Genomic DNA, 14,539 nt, shown 5'->3' on the forward strand with positions numbered 1-14,539 from the left:
CAGTAAAATGAGATGCACCACACCCTCACCACCTCGGAACAATAGATGGAGCCCACCCACATCCCGCTCCATTCCAGTAGAATGAGATGTACCCCACTCACACAACGTATACAGTAGAACGAGATGCGGCCCGACCATGCTATCCAATGGAATAAGATGTAGTCAGTCCGAGATTGAGGTGCCAGTCGCCTACGCTGGAGAGATTGTATTATAGCGTTGACTTATTTGTAGTAGGTACACATTAGTGGATGCGATACATGAGATACCTACAATTGTACTGAGGGATATCCAATACTGAAAGATTTCAACTCTTTTCAACGGATCTGTTTAAGATGATAAATATTATTATATTCATTATTCAATAGGTATTTCATTATATAGGGCATAGGCGTTTATTTGCATCGTTGAAGTCCGATGAGCCATAACATCCAAACAAAGCAAAAGCGAACTTCAAACGTAATTTGTATTTGAGCAGCGACCGCAACTTCGTTTGTAGTGTGCATTTGCTTTGTTCACGTATCGGTAATTATTTCAGGATTTAGGGATCAAGTAGCGCGGCAGGAGACATTCCGAGAACCAAGCGTTCCGATTGCTACAGTATCATGTCCCCAGTCTGTGTCTGAAGCAGCCACGACGACGGTGGTGCAGAGAGTGCTGCCATTGATCGGCGCTCAGCAGGACGGATGGCCGGTGGTGATCGCGCCTTCATGCAGGCCCCCGTATCGGCCGGCAGCAGCGAGCTGCAGAGCCGGGTCAAAGGTCGTTAGTGGACTGAGCCGGGTCAAAGGTCATTTGTGGACTGAGCGGGTCAAAGGTCATTTGTGGACTGAGCCGGGTCAAAGGTCGTTAGTGAATTGAGACGGGTCAAAAGTCGTTAGTGGACTGAGCCGGGTCCAAAAGCCTAAGTGGACTGAGCCAACCAAGATCATTTGTGAACTGAACTGGGTCAAAGGTCATTAGAACACTGAGCAGCGGCCTAGGCTGAGTCAGCGGCGGGCTGATCTGACCTGACTGAGCGAGCTGATCTGGGTAACTATCACCGATCGGGAGGCTATCGGATATGATGTATCAATACAATTGCCTATTTCAACATCCCTGGCCAGCAAATGACATTTCCCGTCAGCTCTACTCCTTATTGAAACATCAAAATGCCTGTCTGAGTTTCGGAGGGTATTCACCGTCTTTGGTAGCTGCAGACGAAATTCCAGCCATTGAAACGAACGCCGCTAGTTATCTGTGACTCTATTACTGAGGCAGTCACAGCCGTCATGCTTGTCATAAGCCTCGTTTCCGTTCAGACTTAGGTATAGGCTTTCGCCGAGATGGCCATTGAATGCAGCGTAGCTGTCTCTGCCTATCAGCACCGTCAAAGACGTCTCCGAATCGCTGACAGTTCTTTTCATGCGCTGCTTCCGCGACGGGACTCAAAACCGTATCGGCAGTACTGCCAACCCGGCAACTATAGGCTACATCATAGACTATAGACTGGGCCGGCGCAGCAAATGACACACACCCGGATCCATCTGCAGAAGGAAAGGCACTCTCCAATGAGTCCAACGTCGGGACCTGTGAGCTCTCAGAAAAAGAGGAGACGGATCCGGTTCATTCAGAGATCTCCACCCCTGTGATAGCCTTCTCCCAGACGGAGGCTCATTGCCTCATCAGTGACAGCTCCTCATCAGTGACAAAAGAGCAACCATATATGAAAGAAATATTTAAAATTGCCATGGGCGCCGCCACCGGGGGGGACGGGGGGGACGCGTCCCCCCCACTCTCAGAATGGAAGGGGGACGTCCCCCCCCAAATTCATTACGGAGCGAGCGAAGCGAGCGTAGTCTTTCGTAGGTTAACGGAAATTTCTGAGTATGCCGTGGTCACGCTTTTGCTAGGCGTGACCGGTCAAGTGGTCTCAGCAACCACTTGACCGATTTACATGCGGTAATTTTTTGTAGGGTAGCACTAGATTCATTCCTTCTAACGAGCATCGGACTATTCCCGATGCATGTGAGTGACCCCATATGCACGTGCCACGTGAAAAACGAAGAGGTGTCAGTTTTGTAACAATTTCAATATCTCGGCAACTACTGGGTCGATTGCGCTGAAAGTTGGCATGTAGGTAGGTATACCCACTAGGCAATGCATATCCATCGTTAGGGACCGGTTAGAAGAGTGCAGTGCACAAGTTAGTTGTAGGTATCCCCTCGCAATTTCGCACGTGCAAGGCCCACCCCACCCTCTCGCTCGCTCCGTTGGTCGCCCCAAAAGGCGTTTTACTGGTTGTTATCCTACTCGAAATTTGATTAGGCCCTTCGGTCCAATGAGACCATTTCAGAGCCGCAAGTATGAAAGAATTAGTGGGAGACATTGGTCGGGGCAGCCACCCCAGTGAGCCACTTGGGATGAACCCGACCAATTGAACAAGCAGCCCAGCCCACTGGCACTCACTGCACCCGGCAAAGGACTATGGCTCCAGTGGAGCCATTCCCGCATGGGATAGAGTTGCCCGTCCAGCCCGGAGCAGGGGGTTGCGGCGTGGAGGAGAAGGATTTGACTGTCCTGAGGATGGAAGAGATGGAACGGCCGGTGCCGAATCTGAGAGGGTCCAGGAGGTTTAGATACTCAGTATATGGGGTGTGGGCCTACATGCATTGGTCTAACCCCTGCCACCTCGGCCAACAAAATCTCCAGCTCTTATCCGACCTGTCATCGCGGAACTGCCGATTTTTGATACCGTGATCAACGTGTGTCGTATAACACGACTGGCCGAACACGGGCCTAATATATTTCTTCTAACCAGCCAAGAACATGACTTTACAGTTTACACCAATCCGACCTCGAAGTCAAAATCCGAACCTTTTCGAAGACTTCAACTCCGACTCTGGCCAAAACTGGCCAAAACAGTCAACTCCGACTGATTCCGGCTCCGACCCCACACTTCTGCAGTCACGCTACACTAAATTTCCAGCTTCTAAGAAATAAGCTATATGGTTGACAGGACCACAAAACTTCAAGGCGACTTGACTACTTGACTTGGTTTTCCTGACCTAAGGTTTTCTGGTATCAAGCTTGTTACACGGGCTGCAAAATTCGTATTTTGGAGCAGTTTTGCCTAATGTTTCTTTTTTTTGCCAATTTTCGCGGCGCTTCGCGCCGATTCGTGCACGAACCAAAAAGAGAGATTTGTGACTATACAACGCCCCCTCCACCACGCGGGCATGCAATATGCATTACCTATGCAATATGCATTATCGATCATATTAGTGGCATACATCAGCAATTATACCGTGATAGAACACGAGGCTTTGCCGTGTCAAACTGAATCGGACGTGTATATAGGTAGGTACTCTGTGGGAATGCGGTCTATAGCCATTACTTTAAGGAAATACCTATAGGCCTAAACTACTTTCCTCAAACCAGTTGTTTTGCCACAGTTCTATGAGTTTTTAAACTTTAGATGGTCAGGAAATAATGAATATTTGCAAAAGGATTTTATATTTATTTTTACATCACTATTTATCATCCTTCGTAGAGGCTACTTACCTATAGGTATGGCAGCGGAAGCTGATTACGCGTTGACCAAGCATCTAGTACGTAGTTCAGACCAGCTGAATGCTGATTGGCTAGCATTTTTCCGTAAGGGAATGGATTCCTCGGTAAGAGAATGACAAAGTGTAATCTATGGGAATGACTTCAGTCTTCAAACCTAAAATCGATACCGATATATTTGGCTAGGGTGATCGTTGGGCCATAAAAACTCCTGATTTGTTCTAGTCTCAGCTCAAGCTACCTGCTACAACACTGTTACTTCAGTTCAAACCCTATGTTAAAAGTGGCATATTTGCTTTAAACGTTGAATGCATCCGAAAAGTCACGGTAAGAATGTCTACTTTTGGGTTTTCAGTCGATCAGTCCGTCCCCCCCAGTCAAAAATCCGTGGCGGCGCCCCTGAAAATTGCTTATCTCTGTGCAACGAACTAGACAAACAAACGCTGAGCAAAAACAAAACAAAAACAACCAATGCGACATAGTCAGATTCAAAGAGCAAACGACAACTGGGTTTACGTCGCAAGATTGATGTTGGCTTTCCCGAGCCCTGTAGCTGGAAGCGAAATTATCAGAGGAGAAACAACTATACCGCGCCATTGGCCGCATTGCAACTCATATTGCCTGAAGCCTTAAACAAGAGGTTGTGTATTACCGTGAACTCTGTAAGTACCATAGTAAGTTGTATTTTTTTCCGCGTATTGCCGTGACATGCGAAGACTATGTTTATAGAAATTTGGTAAAAAAAAATTGTAAGAATTTGTTAGATATAAATTACGGTAGAAATTTGGTGCATATGGAACAAAAATTATCAGTAATTATGCAGCACCTCTCTTTAGGTTTTACGACCAGCATAGCGGTTCATGAGCATTTCATAGTTCACACAGACAAAATATTTTGATTATTTTGACCGGACCTATATCGAACGTTGTTAACGCTTATTGGTACACAGCTTATGAGCCAAAGTATATGTAGAAGATGGAGATGTTTAAAGAAAAGCTGGCGAGAAATCCAAAAACATCAACGCTGCACGACTTCATGACAGGCTTCTTCTTCCAGCTTCAATAAAATAAATAACGGTTTCTGAAAGCCTTCCTTCACCTAAAACGCTGGTGGTTAGCGAGGCAGGGATCACAAACTGCAGATGGAAAATTGTAGGTAGTCATTATCCAAGGCAGGATAAGGATAAACTATGGATTAGCACTTATTTTCTCTTTACCAATAAACATGTTTAGGTCAGGCATAGTGTTGCAGCTAATAAAGCTTTTCGTTTTATATAAGATTTAATATTTTTCTTATTGCAGAACATGAAAAACTGCAATGAATTATATAAAATAATACATATAGGAGGCTTACTTCGCCTCTATGTAGAAACAAAGATAGCATGGGCAATATAAACTATCGCCCGGCAAGGAGGGTTGATGCAACCACCCTTAGATTTTTCACAAATAACGTAAAAACGGCGGCGCGTGGCGCCACCAAATTTGGCATACCCTCTGGGGCAGCCTTTTCGCACCTATCCTGAAAATTTCAAGTCCCAGTCTCTTTAGGTCAGGTCACCAGGTCACAAAAACCGATACAAGGTCAGAAAAATTTGACTAGTTTAGCGGCAACTGAATGCCAGAGTTATTCGCTAATAGCGTGGGTGCTATTCACGTAGCGCTATCTAATTTCAGACACAACATGGGGCATCTATTTGACATGTGACCTGGGAGTTTTAGATTCCAGAGACCTGACGCCAGGTCACAAGGTCACAAAAATCGGTATATTGTCAAAATGGCGCTAAAAATGCACTATTTTGTTCATGGAAACTAGAGTTCTTCATCGATTTCATTCAAACTTACAGAATATGCTTGGGTCACCGAGTGCCATCATATGCACCCCCTTCTTTCAAATTCGATTGACCTGAGGTCATCTAGAGGTCATGACAATTTTTAAGGAAATTTACCCGAATATGTAAAGAAAATAGATTTGTGCTTTATCTTATTGCTTTTGTGTTGTGCTAGCTGGATTTACATCAACTTGGTGTTTGTAAGCTGCAAGAACGCTAGGTTCGGGTCAATTTAGGTCAACTAGGGTCAAACTACGTTTTTGCTAATAACTTGGCACACAATGAGGCTAGAGCTTCAAAAATGATGTCGTTGTGTTCCTTGTGATCAGGCGGTTCGAATGATATTCGATATGATGTTTTTTGATTAAGTTAAACTTAACCCGCGCACCGACGGGGGGGGCGGATATCCGCCCCCCCTGAGATTTTTCGCGAATAGCGGGAAAACCGCGGCGCGTACCGCCGCGAAATTTGGTATGACTATTCCCTCATCAATTTTACACATGGTGTGCAAGTTTGAACCTCCTACCTTTCAAGGTCAGGTCACCAGCTCACTTTGAATGACCCAACCTCAAGTCACTTTTTTGCAACTTTGTCACCGTGCCAGAGCTACAGTAGATGTCGGAGGCCTTTGAAAGTCGCAGGATGTTATTAGGTCATTAGTAGCTACAATTTGTTTATCTCGGAATTTTGATATCGGTGACCTAAGGTCAGGTCAATTTCGCGACCTCCCCATTATAAGTCAATGGGGGAAAAATCAACTCCCTGTTTTTACCACTAAAACGGGTCGGAATGGCCCCATATACCATGCATGACTTCATATACGATCAACCTTCACTGCCTTGAGGTCAGGTTTGCTCTTGGGCAGCTGTAAGGTCATGTGACGTCATCAAAGGTCACCAAAGGTTTTTTGCCAATAACTCCGTACAGGAACAAGATACAGCCGCGCGGATGGTCTCATTGTGTTCAGCTCGTCAAGACGCATCGAATGATATACATGATGACCTCGAGGTCACGTGACCTAAGGTCAACCTTTGACCTTGACCTTTCGAGGTCAACATATATATCATTCGATGCGGATTGACGAGAGGATTACGATGATGCCCTTAGTTTGTTCCTATCTTGACTAATTCGAAAGTTATTCGAGAAAAACTCTCTCCATATCTAGCGCCGCCATTTTGACTTTTTCGACCCCTGTGACGTCATCTTTGACCTGACCTGAAATGACCTTTGTAAAAATTGTAGATCTTGACCGTGCGTATCCGATGCCGTTTACCGCTTGTCGCTATCTTGCTTCGTTCTCGAGATCTCCGCCCCCCCCCCCCGTCGGTGCGAAGTTGGCGCAGACCCCCGTCGGTGCGCGGGTTAATTTGTTTCTTTAGGTTCACTTTATTTTTAAGAAAAATTTAAGCCCACTCAAGTTGTAAACAAAGTATAGCATTCGATGCGCACGGATGTCCTGAGCTCACTGGTGCTTTTATTTGTGCTCTTCTTTTACTAGGTAAAAAGTTAGAGGCGAAAAAAACTTTGACATGTTTTAGCGAGATTTTTGCACTTATACCTCCAAAACCCATCTAAATATTGACTTAGAGTCACCAAATTTTCTCGAGGGTGAGCCGTGAGGTCTCCTATGTGCCCACCTACCCTGTAAATTTGGTGTTTCTAAGTGCCATAGGAGCCAATCGCCAAGGGGGAATCGTACCCCCCTCGCCGTCCGTGTTCTGGAAAAGGCCCTCGCCTGGCGAGGGTTAAAGGGCACGCATTCACAGCACAACAAAAAATGCGACACCCACGTCACAAACATGAACGCTAATCCACATCAGATATCTGACCTACCGTACCATCGTTGTTCAGAATCTATTTGTGGACCTCAATGGAACGCGAGCCGCATGTCACGCACACGCGCACGCTCCATAAATATAAAAACGTGCCTATCGTATCTACTCAGCGGCAGGGATCCTGCATTGTTGCTGTCCTCGGTGCCGTCCTGTATCGGACCTACATATACGTTGGCGTCAGTCGTGCGGCGCGCGGCCACGTGACGGCAGGCAGCGGGGCGGGGCATGTTTGACCGGCCGACGCCTGAATGATTGATGTGGCGGCCGCGGTCACGGCGCCGCCGGCGGGCCGCCTCCCACCTGGCACCGACCGACCCCCCCCCCCCTCTCCGTCCCCCCCCCCCCCTCACCCGCCCCCTGATGGAGGAGGCCGCCGAGAGCGCTGATTGATTCCGAGCTCTCTCCGAGCGGAAAGGACAGACTACAGAGCTCAGTCTGTGGGAACTTCTCATACCGCAAAGGTAAGTTAAAATTGAATATTTACCACAAATTTCTTAAAATGTTGAAAGGTCGTAAAGTCAAAAACAGTTTTAAGTAGGGATTTCATTTGCATTTATAGCAGTTCGTTTTTGGCACCAATGCTATTTTCTAAGTTTGCATGAGTTTTTCATGAGTTGGTAAGGAGGAAACAGCCTTCACCCTTCTTCCTTCTTCCTATATAGTAGCACTTGAATTTCTAAAACCTCGAAGAATTTAAGCAGTCTAAGGGGCGTGCTATCCACATATCCTATGGTATTAGTAGCAGACCATGGCTATAATATAAGGCAACTGGATGACTGGTGCGCAAGACCTCATTTTCAGGAAGTTATATTATATTCCAAAATAGAACAGCATTCGAAAAATAAGGAAGTCGGTAGGTAAGCACCTACTTCGGCAACTCCTGGTCCACTCTAATTCATATTTATTTATCCATCCCTGGTTTAGCCAACCATTTCCTAATGAGAAACCCAGAAGTGGTTTATGAAGATCTATTAAACGGCATTGCTCGCGCTAGTTGAAACGTGACACGCCCATTAGTAAGGGTATGTAGTCTGTAGATGTCTCTAGTTCTTTGAACAATTCACTTACCCAAGGAGTCGTTCCACAACATGGAGTCTTTATATCGAGGCTAGGAAGCGTCGTGTCGCACATAACTATATGTAGGTTGACTGTTTCTTTAAATTTGACTGAGGCTCACCTTAGTGTTGGCACTTCAGTGAATCGGCAGCTACCTGAAATCGGTATTTATGCACAGCGGACGACTAGGAAGTCGAATAGGGTCGTCCAGGGTCGTCTTTTATAGTCGTCCAGGGTCGCATACTATGTATAGCAGTAGACGATCAGCCGTCTGACTCGCTACATATTCTGGCCAAATGGATGACCAGCCGTCTCACAGTATGCATGGTGAACTCACAGGAGTCTCACAAAACTAACCGTCATCTCACAGCTATCTCACAGCACTCACAGTGGACGGCCAGCTGTCTGGAGTCAGAGATGGGCTCGCTGTGGGGCAGCTGCGGGTTCCACGCGCTGCAGCTGAGTCGCAGCGGCTCGCTGGTTCGGGGCACCGTCAGCGTCAGGGAACTGGTCGTCACGTTCCCGTCAGAAGAGACCTGCCGAAGATCGCCAGATGTGAACTCAGGGTATATACCTATAGAGCAACGATGAACTACTTAGTCTTCATGCAATGCTCCGTGACAAATGGAGGGTTCTGTTCAGCCGCAAACGCTGACACTCGTGTCTGTCACCGAGATTTCGGCTCGACCAGGGGCCCGCAGGCTGTGAAACCTGTCGCCGAGAGCGGCAAAAGCCGACCAATCGCAAAGCCAACCATCAACATATAGATTTCCACAAAAAAAGATCCGCTCTTTTTAACTCCGGCGTGGTAACGCGACAGGATAAAGACACATACGTACAGCAATATGGCATGTGACAGGGGAGGGCAACCGACCCTGACATCGAGGGTCGGGTACTCGGGTGTCCTCCCAATAGTGCACGGTGTGACAAGTTGCAGTATCTCCTCACCTTCTGCACGGTGCCGGAGGTGACGGGCGCGCCGTCCAGCGTCCAGCTGATGTGCGCTGCCGGTCGGGCACCCGCCGCCCGGCAGCTCGGCTGGTGCGTGCTGCCGGCGCTGGCAGCCGCCGGCAGGCCGGTCAGCTGCACGGTCAGCGGCGCCAGCAGCAGCTCCAGGCGCACGGCCGTCCACGGTGCTCCGGTCAGGTTGGTGTTGGCGGCCGTGCAGCGCAGCTCGGCGCCCTGCTGGTGGCGCCGGACGGCCGGCAGCGCCAGCTCGGCCTGTACCGCCCCGGAGCCGGACACGGAGCGACGGCCGCCCTCCAGCCGGCGGCCGTCCAGCGTCCACGTCAGCTCAGGCGGCGGATGGCCTGTGAAACACAGCACACCGAGTGGTCAGCGCACTGCACTCGGCGCGACCGGCCACCGCCGGCACAGCGCCCATTCACGAGCGTCGGTAAAAAGTTAGGGTGGGGCTGGTTAACATAAGATCGAGACTCAGCCGATGCTTGTCCGACCAAGCCGAACTTTGCTGCGAGGTTGCATAGGTCAAAGGGCGTCGGCCAGAATCTATTGAGAGACTTTAAATCCAACCCTGCAACGAACCCAAATCCCCGTGCCCCGGCGCCGCTGCGTATGAATAAACATCCATATTTATTCATTGGCTTTACGTTGGTTTAGCGGTAGATAAGGCCAGGCACAAGCCCCACTGTACCCCACCAGTGCAAACTCTTAAAATAAAAAATCAAACTATAGGTAGATGTCCTCCATAACCTGCCGTGCCTATGTATAGAGTAGAGATACCGAACATGCGGTGGGCTGAGATTAGAGGCAGTATGTGGGACCCTGCAGAGAGGAGTGGGGGACCGTCTAGACTCCGGCGTCCGGTCGGCGCCAGAATATCCTCACCTCCGGAGACCTCGCACGTGAGGAAGAGCGGCTGTCCCTCGGGAACGGGCGCCGTCCGGTTCACGACTGCCCGCCGCCGGTCGTCAAAGATCACCGGCTCCCCGGGAGGCACTGAAAACCGAGTACCGCCACCGGTCACCGACTGTCACTGGTCGGTCACAAGGGCGGACAGTCTCCCAAGTATGCTCGGAAAACCGAGCGGAATGTGCATCTTCGATGTTATGACAACAACTGGAACTTCGGAGCAGCGCCATAAAACTAAAACCGTGTCATTATCAAGACATATAATTACTCCGACATTTCACGTTTCTAGCATTCCATGTAACGATAGGAGACATCTTATAGGTCCAGAATAGTCATATACAGTTTACTGGCTAAGTTGTTCATTTAGTGGGCAATTGACCTGACACAAGTAGGCAGTGGCACTACAATTACAGGCATTCGCAGGCGTCCGCTGCTAGCATACATAACCGTATACTGCGCAGGTCTCGTAGCAAAATTTAACCTTGGAAGTGCATACAGGCATACACTAATATAACAATTACTAATAAAAGCCCATTACGTCGCATAATGAAACGATAACTATCAATCAAATGGCACCATCGGCACAGTGTAAGCTCATTGTAACACAAAGCACTGCTCTGGCCATTCCAATCCATTCGATCAGAGCTCGTGTGACCGGTCTCCAAGCTCCACAACGACTTGAGACATGATGGTGGCACGGCCCCTGTGATACCGACACGGTCCCGTGATACCGGCACAGCCCTGTGATACTGACAAAGTCACATTATGCCGACACGGTCCCTTAGATATGCACAAAGCTACGTGATACCGACAAAGTCACATGACACTGGCATACCTCCATGGTAATAACACCACCTCGTGATACCGACACATCCCCGTGATACCGAAAAGGTCCCCGTGATACCGACAAGGCCCCATGCCACCGCCTGTGATATACCGACACTCCTTAAGCCGCCGACACGCCCCCTGGGTTAGGTCGACACGGTCTGTGCCGCCGCCACGCGCGGACTGAGCCACGTGCCGCTGAAGTCGACTGAGACGGGCCTGGTCGACTATGAAATATAGCGGTCAGCCCAATATATGTAGCGATTGATGGCGCCGAGCGACTTAGGGCTACAGGCCCGCAGCTGAAAGGACGACGGGAAATTAAGCTGGAGGGATTGCAGGGCAACTGGAGGGTCGGATAGGGAGTTGGAGGGGTAGGAGAGGGCAGCTGTTTATATACTGATCACGTCCGTTTCATACATGTAAATTATGCAGTACCAATTTTTACGAATTCTAAATATTGTGAAATACCTACTGTTGGATTGATGAAGATCTATGAATGACACCCCTGCTCTTATGTAGGTACCCATTACCTCAATACGCCAGCTTTTGTGCATTTAAAATAGGTACTTGCGTCTGTTTTAGGTGAGGTAAGCTATCTATTCTTCGATGGTTTGAAGAATCAAAAGTTACCATAGAGAAACAGAGAAACTGTAGGCAGGCATAATTGCAGCCAATACATTCGCTGTTCAACGTAAGCCCCGGAAACTTCAAAGCGAATCAGTGTCCGCTGCTGGCGGCATTTTTCCTAAGAAGGCTATGGACGTGCGACAGGCCGATCGATGCCTGCTGGGTGCCATTGTCGGCGACTGCCGTGTCGAGTTGACACAGGACGAATGAGGTGACACAGGACAAGAGGGGCTATTCAAGACGGTGGGGTCATACAGGACGGTATGGGGGGAGGGGGCAGCAGAGGACGGTCAGGTGATACGGGACGGTGCCGGTGGGGTCATACAGGACGGTATGGGGGGGGGGGCAGCAGAGGACGGTGGGTGGATACAGGAAAGAAGGGTGATACATACAGTGGAGTGACAGATGACAAGTGATGTGATGAGCATGGATGAGCTCGCTCAGAGGCTAATTAAAATGATTAGTGAAATAATTTGAAAACCTTCGAAAACTAAGTACGTGCAGACTACAGAACACGAATTAACAAGCCATCAAAGTGACTTTCACCTCTACTTCCTGTAAAGTGCAATATCGTCTAGCACAGCCTGGATAAAGTTAAACAGTTAACACGTCTTTCCAGTTCACATATCGGATCGGTGTCTTACGCCTTTAGATGCCTTTATATTGATGTTTTCTTTTAAAAACACGCTTCGATTGGTATGTTCCATTTTCTCTTCCATGTTTTATTTTTGTACAGCAGCTAATGCACCCTGTAGATGACCGTCATGTCATCGCACCGGTCCAGCTGTCACACGTACACCGCACGTACACAGTATCGACACTGTATACGTGTAGTCGTTTTACTGATTTGACCCTTTTGAGCAGCACCTGGCGTTCTTTTTTCACCTCGCTTGCTACGTCACCTTAACAACATCATTAAAAATACTAGCATTGTGATTACATTTTCAGCTTTAGGACTGATCCCAGATTCGATCCACGAAGCTTGATATCCTGTTTTCTTGCATTTATATCGCTCAAAGTAAACAGTTCCCATTATGTTAGAAGTGGGAAGTGGCCGTCGAGCTCACGCCATTTTAACGCTACGTACACAAATGTGTTTTGTTAAACGTAAGCCAAAACAGACGGGAGGTCGGCTCACTAACGAGGGCGGGAAGCCGGCGAGCGGCGGCAAACCTCAGCGGAGGGCTGCGAGCTAACGGCCGCTGATCGATAGGTGGGCCGCGGCGGGACGGCGGAGGTGCCACGGTGGAATGGAGGTGCCGCGGTAGGGGCAGAGGAGGTGCCGCGGTATAATCGAGGTGTCAGGAAGGTCGGAGGGAGGTGCCGGCCAGGGGCAGAGGTGCCACGACGAGGCGGAGGTTTCGGGAAGGGCAGAGGTGCCGCTGGCCCTGACCTCCATCCTCCTATACATGCAGACTGTGATACATGGTGATACAAGGCGTAACAAAATCAAAGTTCAAAGCGCAGACTAGATATTTCAGCATGCTAGCTGGGGGATAATGTTCCAGCCTCTTTTGAATTGAAAAGTTCTTACACATCTTACAGCAGTATCCTGAAATGCTCACACCTGCACCTTTGCTGTCCCGTTCTTCCGTGGACGGTGCTGTTGCTCGCTCAGTGCTCACCTATGACCTCCAGCCGGGTGACGCTGCTGCTCTCTCACCTATGACCTCCAGCCGGGTGACACTGGTGCGAGTGGAGCTGGCGCTGAACTCTGCGCGGCACACGTACAGGCCGCTGTCCCGCTCCCGGAGCGCCGACACCCTCAGACCCCACGGCGACGAGGAGAGCTGCACCCGACCCCCCTCCGACGGCGCGTCGGTCAGGTGCCGGCCCCGCTCGCTGGGACGGCCGCGGGCGTCGAACCTGTGCGGCAGAGGTCACCAGGGGTCATCAGGAGGTCACCAGGAGTTATTGGAAGTCATTGTGGGGTCAGATAGGCCACACTGCGGCCGTGAATGCGCAGTGTGCACGATACATTGCACATCTCTGCGCAAACTTCTTCGCTAAATGTTACGTAAATGAAGTCATGAGAAGGTAGGTAAACATGTCTAACGTTTGTAAGTACACTTGTGCATTCAGTCGCTCATGTTTCGTGATACCATGCTTGTTTTACCGTTCGTGTCACGTAAGTACCACTGAACTTGCATTTTGCAAGGCCTAACAACTACAGACGGCTATCCATACCAGTGTTCCGGCTGCGTCAACCGCGATTATGTCAACGAAAATATTTTTCAATATCGCTGAGAATTGCTTGACCTGATTCTCGCTTTCCCAAAGAATATAAACAGCTAGCATTGATAACGAAGAGCAAAGTACAGCCACGAGTGGTGGGGATGCTTTATTGATTGCTGAATGATGGACATTGAACAGTGAATGGAAAATTTTCCGAAGGTCATTTGACAAAGGATTGCTGGCCAAACAAGAGTTATGAGAAAAGTGTCATTAGAGCACACACTCGTATGTTTCGTGAAAGATTCAAGAACCATTAAAATTATTCCCCTTTATTCTCTTCGTTCCCTTCTCGCACAGAATGGTATGGAGAAATGAGCTCCGCCACGGCTCTGACAAACTCGTCGGCCGGTATGCATGTCTTATGCGCGGTCCTGTATGCCATGCATGGCTTAAAGGCATGCGGCTGAATATAGTGGCTGGGCGGCGTCCATTGCCGCGGTCTATTGACCGACGACGTCGGGCGCGCGGCATGCCGTATATCATCGGCCCATCGGCGGCCTCCCCAGGTGTCACCGGATGTCGAGCACAGCAGACAAACGGACCTGTCAATGGGCCCGGCACCGCCGCCAGCCGCGTGGGCGCACCCCCACTCATTAGCCGCGCTGTTGGCCTTCCGGCCTGACAAGCCTTGATGGTCGCACTTGTCAACCTTTGCACAAAACCACTGTTATGCAATGCCTACTGGCACCATGATTATCGAGCTAAAAGCGCG

General features: G+C 49.2%; 1 protein-coding gene across 1 annotated transcript in view; it reads right to left on the bottom strand.

Moving 5' to 3' along the window:
* LOC122370555 (hemicentin-2-like) overlaps nucleotides 1–14,539 on the bottom strand; it is a 31,315-nt gene that overhangs the window by 12,163 nt on the left and 4,613 nt on the right. Inside the window, exons 3-6 of the mRNA XM_043346234.1 lie at nucleotides 13,256–13,458; nucleotides 10,114–10,224; nucleotides 9,214–9,575; nucleotides 8,654–8,801 (exon numbers count right to left, since the gene is read on the bottom strand). Coding sequence (XP_043202169.1) covers nucleotides 8,654–8,801; nucleotides 9,214–9,575; nucleotides 10,114–10,224; nucleotides 13,256–13,458 — 824 coding nt within the window. The remainder of the gene's footprint in view (nucleotides 1–8,653; nucleotides 8,802–9,213; nucleotides 9,576–10,113; nucleotides 10,225–13,255; nucleotides 13,459–14,539) is intronic.

The sequence above is a fragment of the Amphibalanus amphitrite genome, unplaced genomic scaffold (genome assembly GCF_019059575.1).
Source record: "Amphibalanus amphitrite isolate SeventyFive unplaced genomic scaffold, NRLGWU_Aamphi_draft 001144F_arrow, whole genome shotgun sequence".
In the NCBI taxonomy this organism is placed as follows: Eukaryota; Metazoa; Arthropoda; class Thecostraca; order Balanomorpha; family Balanidae; genus Amphibalanus; species Amphibalanus amphitrite.